This window comes from Zootoca vivipara, chromosome 16, assembly GCF_963506605.1.
Source record: "Zootoca vivipara chromosome 16, rZooViv1.1, whole genome shotgun sequence".
NCBI lineage: Eukaryota > Metazoa > Chordata > Lepidosauria > Squamata > Lacertidae > Zootoca > Zootoca vivipara.
Genome location: NC_083291.1, coordinates 26287011 through 26301893, shown reverse-complemented (window position 1 = coordinate 26301893; position 14883 = coordinate 26287011). Strand labels below are relative to the sequence as shown.

At 45.6% G+C, this 14883-nt stretch overlaps 1 protein-coding gene across 1 annotated transcript; it reads right to left on the bottom strand.

The window, feature by feature from the left end:
- Positions 1 to 284: 284 nt before the first annotated feature.
- LAG3 (lymphocyte activating 3) lies at positions 285 to 10507 on the bottom strand. Its single transcript, XM_060269112.1, has 8 exons — positions 10195 to 10507; positions 9736 to 9895; positions 8953 to 9179; positions 6528 to 6785; positions 5187 to 5480; positions 4117 to 4401; positions 2533 to 2645; positions 285 to 392 (listed from the first exon to the last, which is right to left on the bottom strand). The coding sequence occupies exons 1-8, from the start codon at positions 10505 to 10507 to the stop codon at positions 285 to 287; spliced, it is 1758 nt and encodes a 585-aa protein (XP_060125095.1).
- Positions 10508 to 14883: the final 4376 nt, after the last annotated feature.

Here is a 14883-nt window from a genome sequence, read left to right as displayed (position 1 = left end):
TCTCAAATCAGGTTGGCGGGACAGCACAAATGGGGTGTGCATGCATGGAATCACCCCTGAAAAGTCCAGCGTGCATCTTCTCGCCTTGTCTGGTATAGGGAGGAAGGCATGTCCCTCAGGGGAATAGTAAATCCCCCTTCCGAGTGTTTTACCTCATCGCTTGAGAACACCTGGGCTGAGCAAGCACTTGGCTGTCCCTATAAGCAGTCTTCACTTGACAGGACCATCAGGCTATCCTTGGAAGTTGCCCTGTAAGCAGCCTTCTTGCTTCTTTTTGGTCGGTATTAAATCTGCAGGCCCTTCTCCTTCTGGCCTTCATCCTTTACTTCTTTCCCCGGCAAAGCGGAAGCTAGCAGCATCAGATCCAATGCTGGGAAGTTTCGGGAGCGTGTCTAAAAGAGGGGAGGGAAAGTAATCGGCAATGGAGTTACTTCCTGTCTATTTCCATATCAATAGGTTTCACATCCCAGCAGAGCTTTCTGGAGGGGCGAAAGTCCATCAGAAAGCAAGCCTGATTGTTCATCATTTCACAATGTCCTGGTCGAGGCCTTTCCTTTCCCGGAGCCAGCGATAAAATGGTTGTTTCTGAGCTGTGAGATTTTCATGCTACCCTGCCATTGATCTCAGGCAGAAATGCACCTGACTTTCTACAGGCCTTGCACTTTTTGTGTGTGTGTGTTCTGTTTTGTTCAGTAGCCATTAGTGCATGTGACTTAAGCCTTCTACATACATGAATTGCATGAAGGGGTGTCATGCAATTATCAGGAGCACTTAAACATGTTTGTTTGTTTGTTTGTTTGTTTATGCACTATTTTGCAAGCAGCCTTCGGATCTCTGGAAAAAACAATGTCTCATCTGTCTCCAGCCTGTTGTTGTTTTTTTAACAACATTTTAAAAGGTGCGCGGAATTCGAATGAAGGGAGTTGTTACCCATCTCTAATGTCACGATAGGCAATGACAGACAGATGCTATTGATTAACACTTGTGTGGTTTTGATCAGAAATGCTGCAGGGGCAAAGGCTTAAAGTTCTCTTTCCCCCACATTGTGGTTCAGATCCTGCTTTCTCCCTGCATCGGATATTGGTTAAAGAAAAATCAATGACCACAACAGCAAGCTACGTGGCAAACCTCATGTCTCGCTGTAGCAGCGTTTCACACTTCTCCCTGCCCTAATGCCGGAGAAGGACTGCAATGCTTTTCAAAGGGTTTTTGATATGTTTTAATTAAAACGATAAATGAAACAACTGCGGGTATCTAGAAAAGATTTTAAATGGTGCAGTGCTAACCCCTTACCAACACTGCCCTGTGATCTAAAAATCATTTTCTTACTTTTTAAAACTATTTTGCAGTAGATGTGCTGTTAGTTGCTTTGGGGCGTCCTTTTGTTTGTGAAAAGCGATGAATGAATATATAGGTAACATTCCCCCCTCTCCAGCACTGCAGCTGACAGGTTCAGATATTTCTATTAGAATCATAGAATTACAGAGTTGGAAGGGACTGCAAGGGTCATCTAGTCCAACCCCTTGCAATGCAGGAATCTTTTTTTTTCTTGCCCATGGGCTTGAACCCATGACCCTCAGAGCCTCATGCTCTACTGACTGAGCTACCCCACAGTTATGAGTTTGTGGGGTAAGAAACAGCCTAAATTCCTGGGTCCAATAAAAGTTATAGTTAATCAAGGTTTGGGGGAGTTAAACTCTGCTAAGCACTGAACTCCTGGATCCAGTGCCTTATGTTAAAAATGCAAGCCAGGCAGACTGCTGGCCGCTCAGTGAGTCTGGGTTGTTAGGGGGAACAAAGCTTGAAAATGGCTGAATGGTTGCACAAACAAAGGGGCAGGGAGATGGGTGGTTAACAAAGTAGTCACCCTGTGCTGGACAGCAGAGGGCTCTGAGCCACTAGAGCAGGGTGGTCCAACTTTTCATACCAAGTGGGCCGTTAGAGTATGGTCATGGCTTTGAGAATGTTACATCTGTCTCAAGCCTCACCAGGAGGAAAAGTATGTTGGCATTGCTAGACGTTCAGCAATGACAGAGCGTAAAATTCTCCTTTGGGTACTGTTATGTACTGAGCTGAATCCTAGAACAATAGGATTCAGAATCAGCAGTCTGATTGGTCCGCAGGAGCTACCCAATCCAACTCCAGGTGGAAGTGAATCCGCAACCTGATTGGCCTGCAGGAGCAGCCAATCAGGCGGCTGGCAGAAGTGAATCTGCAACCTGATTGGCCTGTAGGAGCAGCTAATCAGGCTGCAGGCAGAAGTCAATCCACAACCTGATTGGCCCACAGGTGTGGCCCTGAAGTAGCCAATCACACAAGGCCCATTGTGTAAATGATGTATATAAGCAGATGGTTTTGGGAAAAGAGCCATTCTTCTCTTCTTCTCCTTCATGACTATGAGCTGAATAAAGAGCATGAGTATATTTCAGGTACCCCACCCCACTCAAGCCTTGCTAGTCCTGAGAATAAAATAAAACCAAACGCCCAGAGGAGCAGAGCAGGTGAGAACAAAAAGCAGATGGAGTGACTTACCCTTCTTTTCAAGCAGGTCAAAGCAAGGATGGAGACTAGAATAACAAGGAAGGCAATCAGCCCGACAGTGATCTTTTCAGCTGCTCTGGGCTGCACAAGGGCAATCCGGGCACCTGCAAGGCAAGACTGCAATTAAATAACCCTGAGAGGAGCAAAAGGATCGGAAAGCATCAAAACTTATTAATAGGGAAAAATTGGAAAAGTAAAATCATACCAACTAAAGAGGATTGGCAAACAAAAATGATAGCATATTATAATATGGCATCGAAAGCCGCATAAATTAAAGGAATCAGTGAAAAGGAAAAAGATAAAGATTGGATAAAATTTAAAGAGTATATGGGAAATCTTGTGGAAAACACCGATCTCTCAAAGGATTTATGAAGGCCCATAAAAATGAATATTATATATAAATAGCAGGGATATATGTATACAGATGAACAAAGGGGGGGAAAGGCACAAGATAAAAATGGCTGGAAGCACAAAAGGGTGGATGGAGGGTGGGGTGGGGTGGGAGTTCGTTTTAGTTTTTTGTGTGGATAATTTGCTCATTCTGATTCATTCTGATTTATTGATTTGTTGCAATAATATTGTAAACATTTTTTATTTTTGTTCTGTAAATTTATATGTAAAGCTAAATAAATTTTTTTTTTAAGGAAATCATCAAAACTTGGGATTCACTTAGTTGCTGAACACAGACAATTTTTTGTTTTTAAGAAGATGAAGGTGGAGCAGAAGACCCTTTGTTTGACAGAGGGTACCTGCTCGTTTTTTTCCTATCCAGCTATTGTCTCTGAGCAGAGGTTTTCATAGAAATTTGAAGCACCATGAAAACCTATTCATCAGAGGCAACGGTTGAATAATGAATATGTTCAGCAATGGTGGCTGGGGAAAAACTAACAGGAGATGGAGACTGAAGACTCGTTGTCGGCTGCACCACATTTTGTTCTGGAATCAATGGAGACAGACTACTTGTTTTTCCCCCTGTGTAGTCCACACACAGTCTTGATCCTATATAGATCCTATATATGTAGGGTGCGGGTGGCGCTGTGTTCTAAACCACTGAGCCTCTTGGGCTTGCAGATCAGAAGGTCAGCAGTTTGAATCCCTGCGATGGAATGAGCTCCCGCTGCTCTGTCCCAGCTCCTGCCAACCTAGCAGTTTGAAAGCATGCCAGTGCAAGAAGATAAATAGGTTCCACTGTGGCGGAAAGGTAAACGGCATTTCCATGCGCTCTGGGTTTCCGTCATGGTGTCCTGTTGCACCAGAAGCGGTTTAGTCATGCTGGCCACATGACCTGGAAAGCTGTCTGTGGACAAACACTGGCTCCCTTGGCCTGAAAGTGAGATGAGCGCCGCAACCCCATAGTCACCTTTGACTGGACTTAACCTACCTAGATCCTATATCATTTTCAGGCTGCTTTTTATGGAGTTGCCAGGTTTAGCTTCTTTTTATGAGCACATTATTTTATTGTCTTTAAAACAGTTCACTATAAGCTGCCCTGTTAATGTGATCGGAGGACAGGGTACAGATTTCAGCAAAGACAAATGAAAGAATTAAAAGCGTATAAGCAAATTAATAATGTACCTGCAATTTCAAGGCGGTACTGCACCGATCCTGACATCCCATCTGGGCCATGGACACTGCATTCCCAGGTACCTGTATCATTGGGCAACACCTGAGAAAACTCCAGGGTTGAGCCTTGGCTTAGGAGCCCAAAACTCTTGGAGGCAGCCTTAGGCCAAGACATGTTTGTGGGATTCAAACCAAGGTACTTCCAGGTAAAATGCTCCTTTCCTGTGTGGTAGCTGAGATTGCAGGTGAGTTGCAGGCGAGATCCCTCCATGATGATCCCCTCAGTGCTTGGGGTGACTGAATGGAAAGAAAGAAAAAGAAGCCAGTCACTTCTCTATCCCCTATCACTTGCCTCTCTCATATCATCCCTTGAAGGGGAGCCCATTCCTGGCCCCTTTCGTTACACATGACATCTCTTACTTCTAGGGCTGTCAAATCAGTTTTCACCTGGCGAACCATCTGACTTTTAACCAATTAACTGATGAACATGAGTCTAAATCGTTTTTTCATGACCCCCAAAACCTCGCTGCCGATGCATTTTGGAAATGTGGAGGGAAAAGCGAGGGAAAAGGGGAGGTGAGTTTAATCGACCAAAGCTCTCCCTAGTTATCAGAAGTAAATGCCATTTAAAATGTTTCCTTTCCTATTCTGTGTTGTTGTAACATGCCAAAAGCAAAACAACATCGGAAACCACACAAGCCTGCTGCCCTCAGCTTACAGAATTCCTGATATGACAGCAGCCACCACTCCGGATTCACCAACCAGAGCTTTGGTTGATGAATCTAGACTGAATGGCTACGATTTGAATGACATCTAGATGGGATTCCTGCAATGAGAACATCATGGGATAGCCTTTGGAGCTGCCTTTTCAGAAAGCACAAGCGCGTTCCCCAAACAAGGAGATCACCCCTCACTTGCCTTTGCTTCCCCCCCCACATTGCTGGACTCCACTGTCATTCCCCCCCCAGAGATCTTAACATGTGGGGACCACAACTCGCCAACCTAGAAATCTACTTTGCCCTTTCTGTGTCTCCCACTCCCTGCAAAAAATTAATAATTCTGGTGCCGCCACTGCCCCCCACCTGTCATTACTGCCAGTGTGATGTTCTTCGTGATGTTTGTTCCTTGAATGGCGACCTCACAGGTGTACCGGCCTGCGTCATCAAGACCCACCGCAGGAAGATGGAGGGTAAAATTTCTGCTGCTTCCATTACTGAGGGTGGATATTGCCTTTGGTTCTCTCCTTGCTGCGTAGCTCCAATGTACTGCCACCCTAGAAATGCCGTAGTCCGTGGGATTGTCATTCAGGAGGCAGGGCAGGTGGGCATCAGATCCTGCTGCTGCGTAGACTACAGGTACGGCTGGCTCAGCAAATCCTGGGGCGGGTGCGGGGGAGACATAATAATAATAATAATAATAATAATAATAATAATAATAATAATAATAATAATTTATTATTTATACCCCGCCCATCTGGCTGGGTTTTCCCAGCCACTCTGGGCGGCTTCCAACAGAAAAATAAAACACAATAATCTCTTAAACATTAAAAGCCTCCCTGAACAGGGCTGCCTTCAGATGTCTTATAAAAGTCTGGTAGTTGTTTTCCTCTTTGACATCTGTTGGGAGGGCAGGCGCCACCACCGAGAAGGCCCTCTGCCTAGTTCCCTGCAACTTGGCATCTCGCAACGAGGGAACCGCCAGAAGGCCCTCGGTGCTGGACCTCAGTGTCCGGGCAGAATGATGGAGGTGGAGACGCTCCTTCAGGTATCCTGGACCGAGGCCATTTAGGGCTTTAAAGGTAAGCACCAACACTTTGAATTGTGCTCGGAAACGTACTGGGAGCCAATGTAGATCTTTCAAGACCGGTGTTATGTGGTCTTGGCGGCCGCTCCCAGTCACCAGTCTAGCTGCCGCACTCTGGATTAGTTGTAGTTTCCGAGTCACCTTCAAGGGTAGCCCCACATAGAGCGCATTGCAGTAGTCCAAGCGGGAGATAACTAGAGCATGCACCACTCTTGCTAGACAGTTTGAAGGCAGGTAGGGTCTCAGCCTGCATACCAGATGGAGCTGATAGACAGCTGCCCTGGACACAGAATTGACCTGCGCCTCCATGGATAGCTGTGAGTCCAAAATGACTCCCAGGCTGCGCACCTGGTCCTTCAGGGGCACAGTTACCCCATTCAGAACCAGGGAATCCTCCACACCTGCCCGCCTCCTGTCCCCCACGAACAGTACTTCCGTCTTGTCAGGATTCAACCTCAATCTGTTAGCCACCATCCATTGTGAATCCCACAAAATGCAACAGGGGCGGCAGGAATTTAGAAGGGAAATGTGTTCTGATTCTTCAAGAGAACCTTTATTTATTGTATTTTCATCCTAACCCTATGATTGAGGAAACGGGAAAAGCAAAAAGTAAATCTTACCTATGACTTTCAGGTTGTACATGGCATAAATTCTCTCCCCATCTGCAAAGGTGAGTTCACAGACCCAGGGCCCAGAATCACTTCTGAAAGATCTGGAGATAACCAGCGTCTGGTTCAGGGAACGGAACCGACCAGAGGTGGCGATGAGAAGACCTGCATGGAACCAGCGCGTCTCTTGGGGGGTTTCTGGACGGGTGGAGTTGCAGGTTAACTGGATAGGTTCAGACTCAATCAGGGGACCGGGAGAATCAGGCGTCACTGAAGGAAAAGGAGAATCATACAGTGATGTCCATATCACAAGATATGGCTTTCATCATATAGCTAACACCCCCATCCCCAGCAGTCAAGTCCAAGCGGCATAGCAGATGAAATGGTGCAGTCACCTTTTCTTTGAAAGAGGGGGTGGATTCTGCCTCATTCACATATCAAATGAGGATTGGTGAGGGGAGTCAAACCATTCTGGAAGGGCATTATCAATGGGTAGCTGACAGGGCCTGACCCAGCCCCAGGTCTCTTGCCACACCCCTCTTTTTTTTAGAGACTTGAACAACAACAGATATTTGCTTTCATGTAGGGATGGAGCAGCTGTTACGATCCAGCTTGCATTCAAAGGTGAATTTATAAAAAACCCAACACTTTCCAAAACAATATGAGAACCGAAACACAGCCATCCTTTGAAGTTCGCCCTTATCTGAATTTTGTCAAACAGCGTTTGCAAAATTCATTCCGTTAGGGGGAAAGCGTGCATACAAATTAGTGAAGAAGACGTGCAAAAATGCATTCATCTGCCAAAAGGTGGCTAGATTGGCCTCAACTAGGGCCAGGGCCTTTTCAGTATTGGCCCCAACTTGGTGGAACACTCATTCACAGGAGACCAGGGCCCTGCGGGATTTGTCATCTTTCCGCAGGGCCTGCAAGACGGAGCTGTTCCGCCTGGCCTTTGGGTTGGACTTAGTCTGACCCCTGTGTTTTCCTCCCTCATGGCCTGGATTTATGGACTACTTAAAATCAGGCTGCATTTTAAATTTTAATACTCTATTTTAATCTGTATTTTAATTAATTGCTTTTTATGTTTTATTGTAATTTTATTGGTGTGAGCCGCCCTTGAGCCCGGTTTTGACTGGGGAGGGCGGGGTATAAATAAAATATTATTATTATTATTATTATTATTATTATTATTATTATTATTATTATTAAAACTGCATGCAAAAGAAGTCTTTTATTGGAAGAAACTCCAATTTAAATTCCAGTGGATATCCATGAGGATTTTTTTTTTAATGCAAATCGCTGCAAAAAGGTAGAGAATTGAATCTAAGATTTGAAAAAGAGAATCGAAGAGGACTGAAATTGGCACATCCTTCTGTCCCTTATTTACCAGGGTGGGTGTGTTTTCTGCGAAGTGCAGTGCCAGTGACACTTCAGCCATCCACCATCTTAATTTGCCTAGAACCATCTGCCAATTTATGCCAACCTAGCTCACAGGCCTGCACCGCAAGTCTAGCAACCCCCCTGCCATTCCTTCCCCTCTTTACACTCCTTCTCTTGAAGAACTTTTCTCCCAGCCTCCCTCTGAGGCTGGAAGTGAGTAGGGCTTAGCATAATGGCTTACAACAAGTGAGGGCAGCGAGGGAAGATGGTGAAGGGTTTGGCTACCCTTGCCCATGCCCTCCTTTCCTCTGATATAGGCAAAAATCTGCCTTTATTCCCTTATTGGGTTCTCCATCGGTTGGAGAATATAACAGAGGCCAACCAGAGAAGTTTGAGAAGCAAAGCCTTTATTTTCGCTGTTGCAACAGGGTCCTTCCTCTCACACAGGAGAACAAGGAAGGAACCCCAAACAAAGATGTCTTGCCCTTAAAAAGAGATTTGAAATTGGTTTCAGCCCACCCCCCAGAAGCATCATCCATATGTCACAGAAGGGGTGTAGCCCAAGACCCCCCCTCCCTAGATTCATCATAGGTACATCATGAAAGGGGAGGTCTGGTGGCAGTAATCTGAGCACCCTGGACCCTGCCCCCTGCCCCCAAAACCTAATCAACAAAATTGAGAGATATTTACATTTCCCTGTTTCCCAGCCAAGTTAATCACACCCTTTTGTCTGGCAGTCAGGTATCAGGATGCCAGGGATTATCACTTTAATTCCTGAGACAATGAGAAGGTTCCCCCCACCCCACTTCTTCCTTGCAGAGGAACACCTGGTCAGAGAGAGTCGAAATGGTGTCAGTCAGGCCTGTTTTCCTGTGCTGCTTCAGACATGTTTCTGTACATTCATGTACATGTTTTATGAACAATTATTATATATATATATATATGATCTCAAAATTCTTATAACACCACGTTCCAAAGTAGCTCTTCAGGTAACTTGCTTGACAGAATCTGGCTACTGTATTTCCTGCAGCCGCTGCCAGCTGTCCAGTTCACCTACCTGACACAACGCCAAGCTCCAGCTGACAGCGCAACTCCTCTCTGGCAAATTTCACCACGGCCACGTAGGTTCCTGCGTCCTCTTTCCGCAGCGGCTCAATCCTGAGCGAAAAATCCCCATGGAGGAAGCCAGGGTCCCAGACGGTTGCTCGGTGCATTGCGGAACGGGCCATTTTCTTGACGCCGCTTGGCTCCACCATGAGCACCGAGTGGCGTTTCCTGAGGGAGCTGAGGAAAATGGAGGGCGAAACGCAACTGTTAGCGCTGGACGAGTGGGGCGGTAGCCCAGAAAGGGGTTACAGGAGAGAGGTGGGGGTAGGTGAAATGGAGGGAGTTGGGGGGAAGGAAGAGGAAGTGGTAAATCATAGAATCATAGAGTTGGAAGAGACCACAAGGGCCATCCAGTCCAACCCCCTGCCAAGCAGGAAACACCATCAAAGCATTCCTGACAGATGGCTCTCAAGCCTCCGCTTAAAGACCTCCAAAGGAGACTCCACCACACTCCTTGGCAGCAGATTCCACTGTCGAACAGCTCTTACTGTCAGGAAGTTCTTCCTAATGTTTAGGTGGAATCTTCTTTCTTGTAGCTTGAATCCATTGCTCTGTGTCCGCTTCTCTGGAGCAGCAGAAAACAACCCTTCACCCTCTTCTATATGCCATCCCTTTATATATTTGAACATGGCTATCATACCACCCCTTAACCTTCTCTTCTCCAGGCTAAACATACCCAGCCCCCTAAGCCGTTCCCCCTCCATCCCTGAGTGCATAGAAATGGGCGCCTTACCTGTCTCCATGATGCACCCAGCGAAGAGCTAATCCCTTGTGCAGCTGCCTGGAGCTGCTCTTCAACCTCCGACGACTCAGGCGACAAGGAAGCAAAGCTCGTCCGCCTTCTTCAGCCCACACCCTACATGCTTCTCCTGGTGCACAGGGAACATTTTGGGCTGCAAGAAGATTGTGGGGCCAATCAAGGAAAAGATGAGGTTACAAACATGGCCCAGAGGACCATATCTCTCAGCCTAGCCGATGCCACCCAGGTTTGTTGCAGTGATAAAATGGAGGGAGTGCAATTGGGGTCTGGAAGGGGTGGGTGTTCGTTGCTTAAGAGCATGGAACAGAGATGAAGAGTGGACCTCCTGCAGGAGCTCAAATGCAAAAAAAAAAAAAGCTGAAGCAAAGCCTACAGCAACCACTAACCCCACCCTGCCTTCAGGTATCCTGGGCCACTCTTCTTTTTCCTTACCAATAGTCAGCTGCAGATTGAGGACAACAGCCAAGAAGAAGAATAGTAAAGTCATAGTTGGTGTCACAGGGACAAGTGGGTGATTGCCCTCAAGCTTCTCCTCCTCCTCCTCCTCCCTCTGGCTGAAAAGGGAAGGGTTTGAAAGGGGAGCTGCAGGCTGGACCACACAAGAACCTGAGGCTAAGGAAACGGAGGTGGATCTCTGATCAAAGGCTTCTGTAGTCACCCTTATATCGCAGGTGGGCTGCTGGTTTCCTGGCGGCGTTGAAGCGAGCAACGTCACAGCCAAGAAATCAGCCCCAGGCTGAGCCATGTGCAGGAAGGCAGCCGAGTGAGTTCTAGAAAGCAACTTGCAATGGAAACTGTTTCCATCTCATTCGGTCCACTCAGTAACCGTTGTTTTTCTTCACGGTTTTGCTCGCAGTGGAAAATGTACATAGGGCCAGTTTCTCAGGAAGCGCCCTGGGTGTTTTTCTTTGATCTCTGCCCTTTTATCGCACGGTTTCTTTGGTGCTCTTCTTTCATCTTTTTCCCTTTTATGGTACAGTTTCTTTATCTTGGTTCAGTCAGAACGTGGCGATGCTGATGATGCTTTGAGAATGTGGAGATGATGATGAGGATGCTGGACCACATGGAGTTGGACACAGGAGGTTCTGACCAGGCCTCGATCAGCTAACTTCCCCCAACCTTGGGCGCACAAGATGTTTTGGACTACCCATCCCATCAGCCCCTACCAGCACATCCTGCACTGCAGCCCAAAACACCTGGAGGGATCCAGGTTAGAGAAGGCCAATCTTGAAGAACAATTCCTCAAGAGGCAGCTTGGCAGGATCCATTAAGAATGTGCAGGAGAGAGCAATATAAATGGAGTGAAATGAAAGGCACCGTGTGCACTATACATTTACAGCAGTATCATACCGTTTTAAACGGTCATGGCTTGCCCCAAAGAATCCTGGGAACTATAGTTGGTTAAAGGTGTTGAGGGTTGTTAGGCGGGACCAGCCCAGGAAATTTGGGCATCTGAGGTGAACCCCAAAATGGCACCAGGGAAGAAAGGGTGAGGGAAGATCTACGTCGTCAGGAACCAGGGGGTCATCAGGATCTGCTGCCCCTGTGGATCCTGCCGCCTGAGGTAGTCACCTCATCTTGCCTCCTGGGTGGGCCGGCCCTGTTCTTAGGAGACGCCTATTTCCCTTACAGAGTTACAACTCCCAAAGTTGTTTAACAAGCAATTTCTCTTCCCAGTGAACTCTGAGAATTGTAGCTCTGTGAGGGGAATAGGCGTCTCCTAAAATCTCTCAACACCCATAACACACTACAGTCCCCATAATTCTTTGGGGAAAGCCATGACCCAACCTTTTTTTGGCCGTGCCCCACCTAAGCATCTCTAAAATCCTGGTGCCCCCCCCCTTGTGACATATAATCCTTATTATTCAAAAAGTGAACTATTCACGTGGAAGAAGCCTAAAAGGTCATTCACTGTTAATAACTAATTCTTGAATTGCCCCCCTTAAAAATCAAATTGCCCCACATTGGGAACCACAGGTTTAAAGTGTCGTGATACTAAATGTATAATGCAGATGCAGCCAAATACTCATGGAATCCTATTGCTTATATTCTTTACAAGCAAAGCTGTTCCCAGATGTAAATACATATCCCGATTTTGATTTTGCACAGCTACCAAGGGGGCTGGATCATCCTTGAACTAAGGAACTGTCTTGACACAGATCTTTTTTTTTTAAACATAATTTTTATTGATTTTACAAATTACAAAAAACGGTACATACATGAACACCTTTTCCACCTTCTTCCCACCCCCCTCCATGGGTCCTCCCCTGCCACAGAAGTATCCCACGCAGGTGAACAGTCAGAGATGGTCCATTTTATGGTTGGATTTCTGTCCTCCTCCCCCTCCCCTGCCCCCAAAGCCCCCCCCCTGCCACCAGAGAGCTCCAGGAAATCAGGGCAGTGCGCAGGAAGGCATCCATCCAACCATCTATTCTCATACCAAAAAGAGTAAAAAAAAGAAGAAGGGAAAAAAAGACAAAAAAGGAAAAACAAACCAAAACAAAAATAATCTTTTTTCCATTCATGATTAATAAACCATATTTTGTGGGCTTCCCCGACCTCCCCCCTTCCCCGGTTTTCGTCCCTTTTTTATCCTCTTCAACAGTTTCTTAATCTATGAAATAATTACCTTTATACCTTATACTACTTTAAAACTTGACTATTATCATTTTCACCAAATATCTAAATCACTGAAAAATCAAACTCCCATTTTTTCTTCCCGTGCCTAATTTTTTCCCCCTCTATAAGCCTCCATATTTTCACCTTTTTCCAAAATCAATTCACTTTTAAACTATAACTATTCCTAATCTAACCTTTCATCCCCAATTTCCGGCTCCAACCCCCCAATCCAGCAAGTTCCGTAGTCAGCAGTCCAGTTTTAATCCTAATAATCCATCCTATTAATCACAACCTCACTTTCCCTTCACCCCACCCCCTTTTTACAGTATTTTGCCATCCAGGCCTCCATACTGCACCCCTGAGTTTCTTCTCTTCTCTGATTATTATTTTTCCTCTTCCCTGTGGGCATTCTGGAGTTCCAGTAAATCCAAACGTACCCCCCTCAAAGGAGGGGCACTCCACCTGACTTTTTGTAGAGTAAAATCATCTTTTCTTTTGTGGTGAGCTTCATTTTGTATTATATTATCACAGTCATCGTCTTCATCTTTTCGTTCCAAATCACAGTCCCCGTCATTGTCAAATGTCTTGACACAGATCTTGTGGAGGGAACGGAATCATGCCTTCTCTTCCTGTGGCAACATCTTCTAACGATGCAATTGGAAAAGATGTTCATCAGAAAACTTTAAATGCAAATCTTTTTGAAGCTCGGATTTTGCCATTATGGGACATCGTGCTTATGGACAAATTAACCATCCCATGAAAGGAACGTCGATCTGGAAGCAAAGGACTCACATCTTCCATACAACGTTATCCTTTTATCCTGTTTGTTGAATGGACCTGGCAGTGTTACAGATCAGCCCCTGAGAGCCAGCTCGCATTTGTTGCATTTCCTGTAATTTGCCAGGAGAACCTAGCAGTTCGAAAGCACGTCAAAATGCAAGTAGATAAATAGGAACCGTTACAGCGGGAAGGTAAACGGAGTTTCCATGTGCTGCTCTGGTTTGCCAGAAGCGGCTTTGTCATGCTGGCCACATGACCTGGAAGCTGTATGCCGGCTCCCTTGGCCTATAGAGCAATATGAGCGCCGCAACCCCAGAGTCGGTCACGACTGGACCTAATGGTTACCTTTACCTTTAAGACAATCCATGCAGGTGAGTTGGAAGGACTAATGTAAAGTGGGAGTAAGATCAACAAGCTGGGAACTAAGGTTGAGGCGTCATGTGGGAATGGGAGCTCTAGTTCAAGAGGCATTTCTGGTTGAGTGGCTTTTGTGCTGAGTGAGCGTCTGTGAAATGATGGCTCCAACCGGAGGCTCTGTTTTACTCAGCATGTGCCTCTATCTTTAGATTTGAGGACTCTCTTTCAGCCCATTTTAAACGCTGACTCTACCGTGGCTTCTTGTTTATAGTCTCTAGCACTAACCCTGACCAGCAGCACATCGATGGCTGATGGAAGGTCACACAAAACGAGACCCATATTGGGAACCTTGGGTCAGAGGGTACTGAGAAAAGATCTCACAGAAAGGCATTTTCAGAGAAGTGAAGATAAAGCTGTGTGAATGTGACGTAGCCTCTAGCCCAGGGAGCTCATGCCGTCGGAAATCTGCAAAGGTTTAGCATGTCAACAGGTTGTTCTTGCAACAACAGCCTGACCTACCTAACTTATTCGCAGTGCTATTTTTCTAGAAAAAGAGGTGCCAGAACTGACCATGAACACCTCTCTTGTTCTTTTATAATTGCATTGGATTGGTGCCCACCCAAGAGGTGCTGGAACTGAGATAGAGTGAGTTTCGGCTCAAAAAAAAAGCCCTGCAAGTTCTTTGGAATTCACCAAACCCTAAATAACTTAACTAATGTCCATGTGGTTCTTTACCATTACCTGTAAATTCATGGAGGTAGAAGGTCTACCAGTGGATACCAGCCAAGATGCCGGATTTCTTGGCATATAATGCATGAATCATACCCTCCAACATTTATCCGATGAAAATAGGGACACCCTAAGAAAAAGCGGGACAATCCTGGATCAGATCAGAAACCAGAGCAGCTTCTGTAAATCTGGGACTGTCCCTGGAAAATAGGACACTTGGAGGGTCTGTATGAAATGGCCATAATTAAAGTCATGATCAGAGAAAGCAATAGATATCTCTGAAAAAGTCTATTCAATTATTATTATTGTTTTTAATTAAACTTGTAACAAAGTACCAAAGAGCACTCTACTTTAGCTTTTAGGATTTGCCAATAAAAATGGAAGAAAGTGAAATTAGAATATGGAATATAGACTAACAAAAAGGCTTTATGGACCAAGAAATAAGCAAGAATTAAGAAAAAAGTGACGGCAGATGAGAAACATATAGGCGGCTTTCGTGTATCAAACCTGAGGTTATATTTTTACACAAGTTGTATATAGTGAGTAATGGAATAAAGGAGTAATGGAATTATGAGCATATTTTTAATAGACAATTTAAGAAGGAACTGTGATAAATATAGAAAAAGAGTATCTTGA

Coding starts and splice junctions, on each gene's coding strand:
- LAG3 (XM_060269112.1), bottom strand. CDS start 10,507: ATGGCTCAGCCTGGGGCTGATTTCTTGGCTGTGACGTTGCTCGCTTCA. Junction 5,481..6,527: donor GTACAACCTGAAAGTCATAG/GTAAGATTTACT, acceptor CACCCGCCCCAG/GATTTGCTGAGCCAGCCGTA. Junction 4,402..5,186: donor CACACTGGCAGTAATGACAG/GTGGGGGGCAGT, acceptor CTTTCCATTCAG/TCACCCCAAGCACTGAGGGG.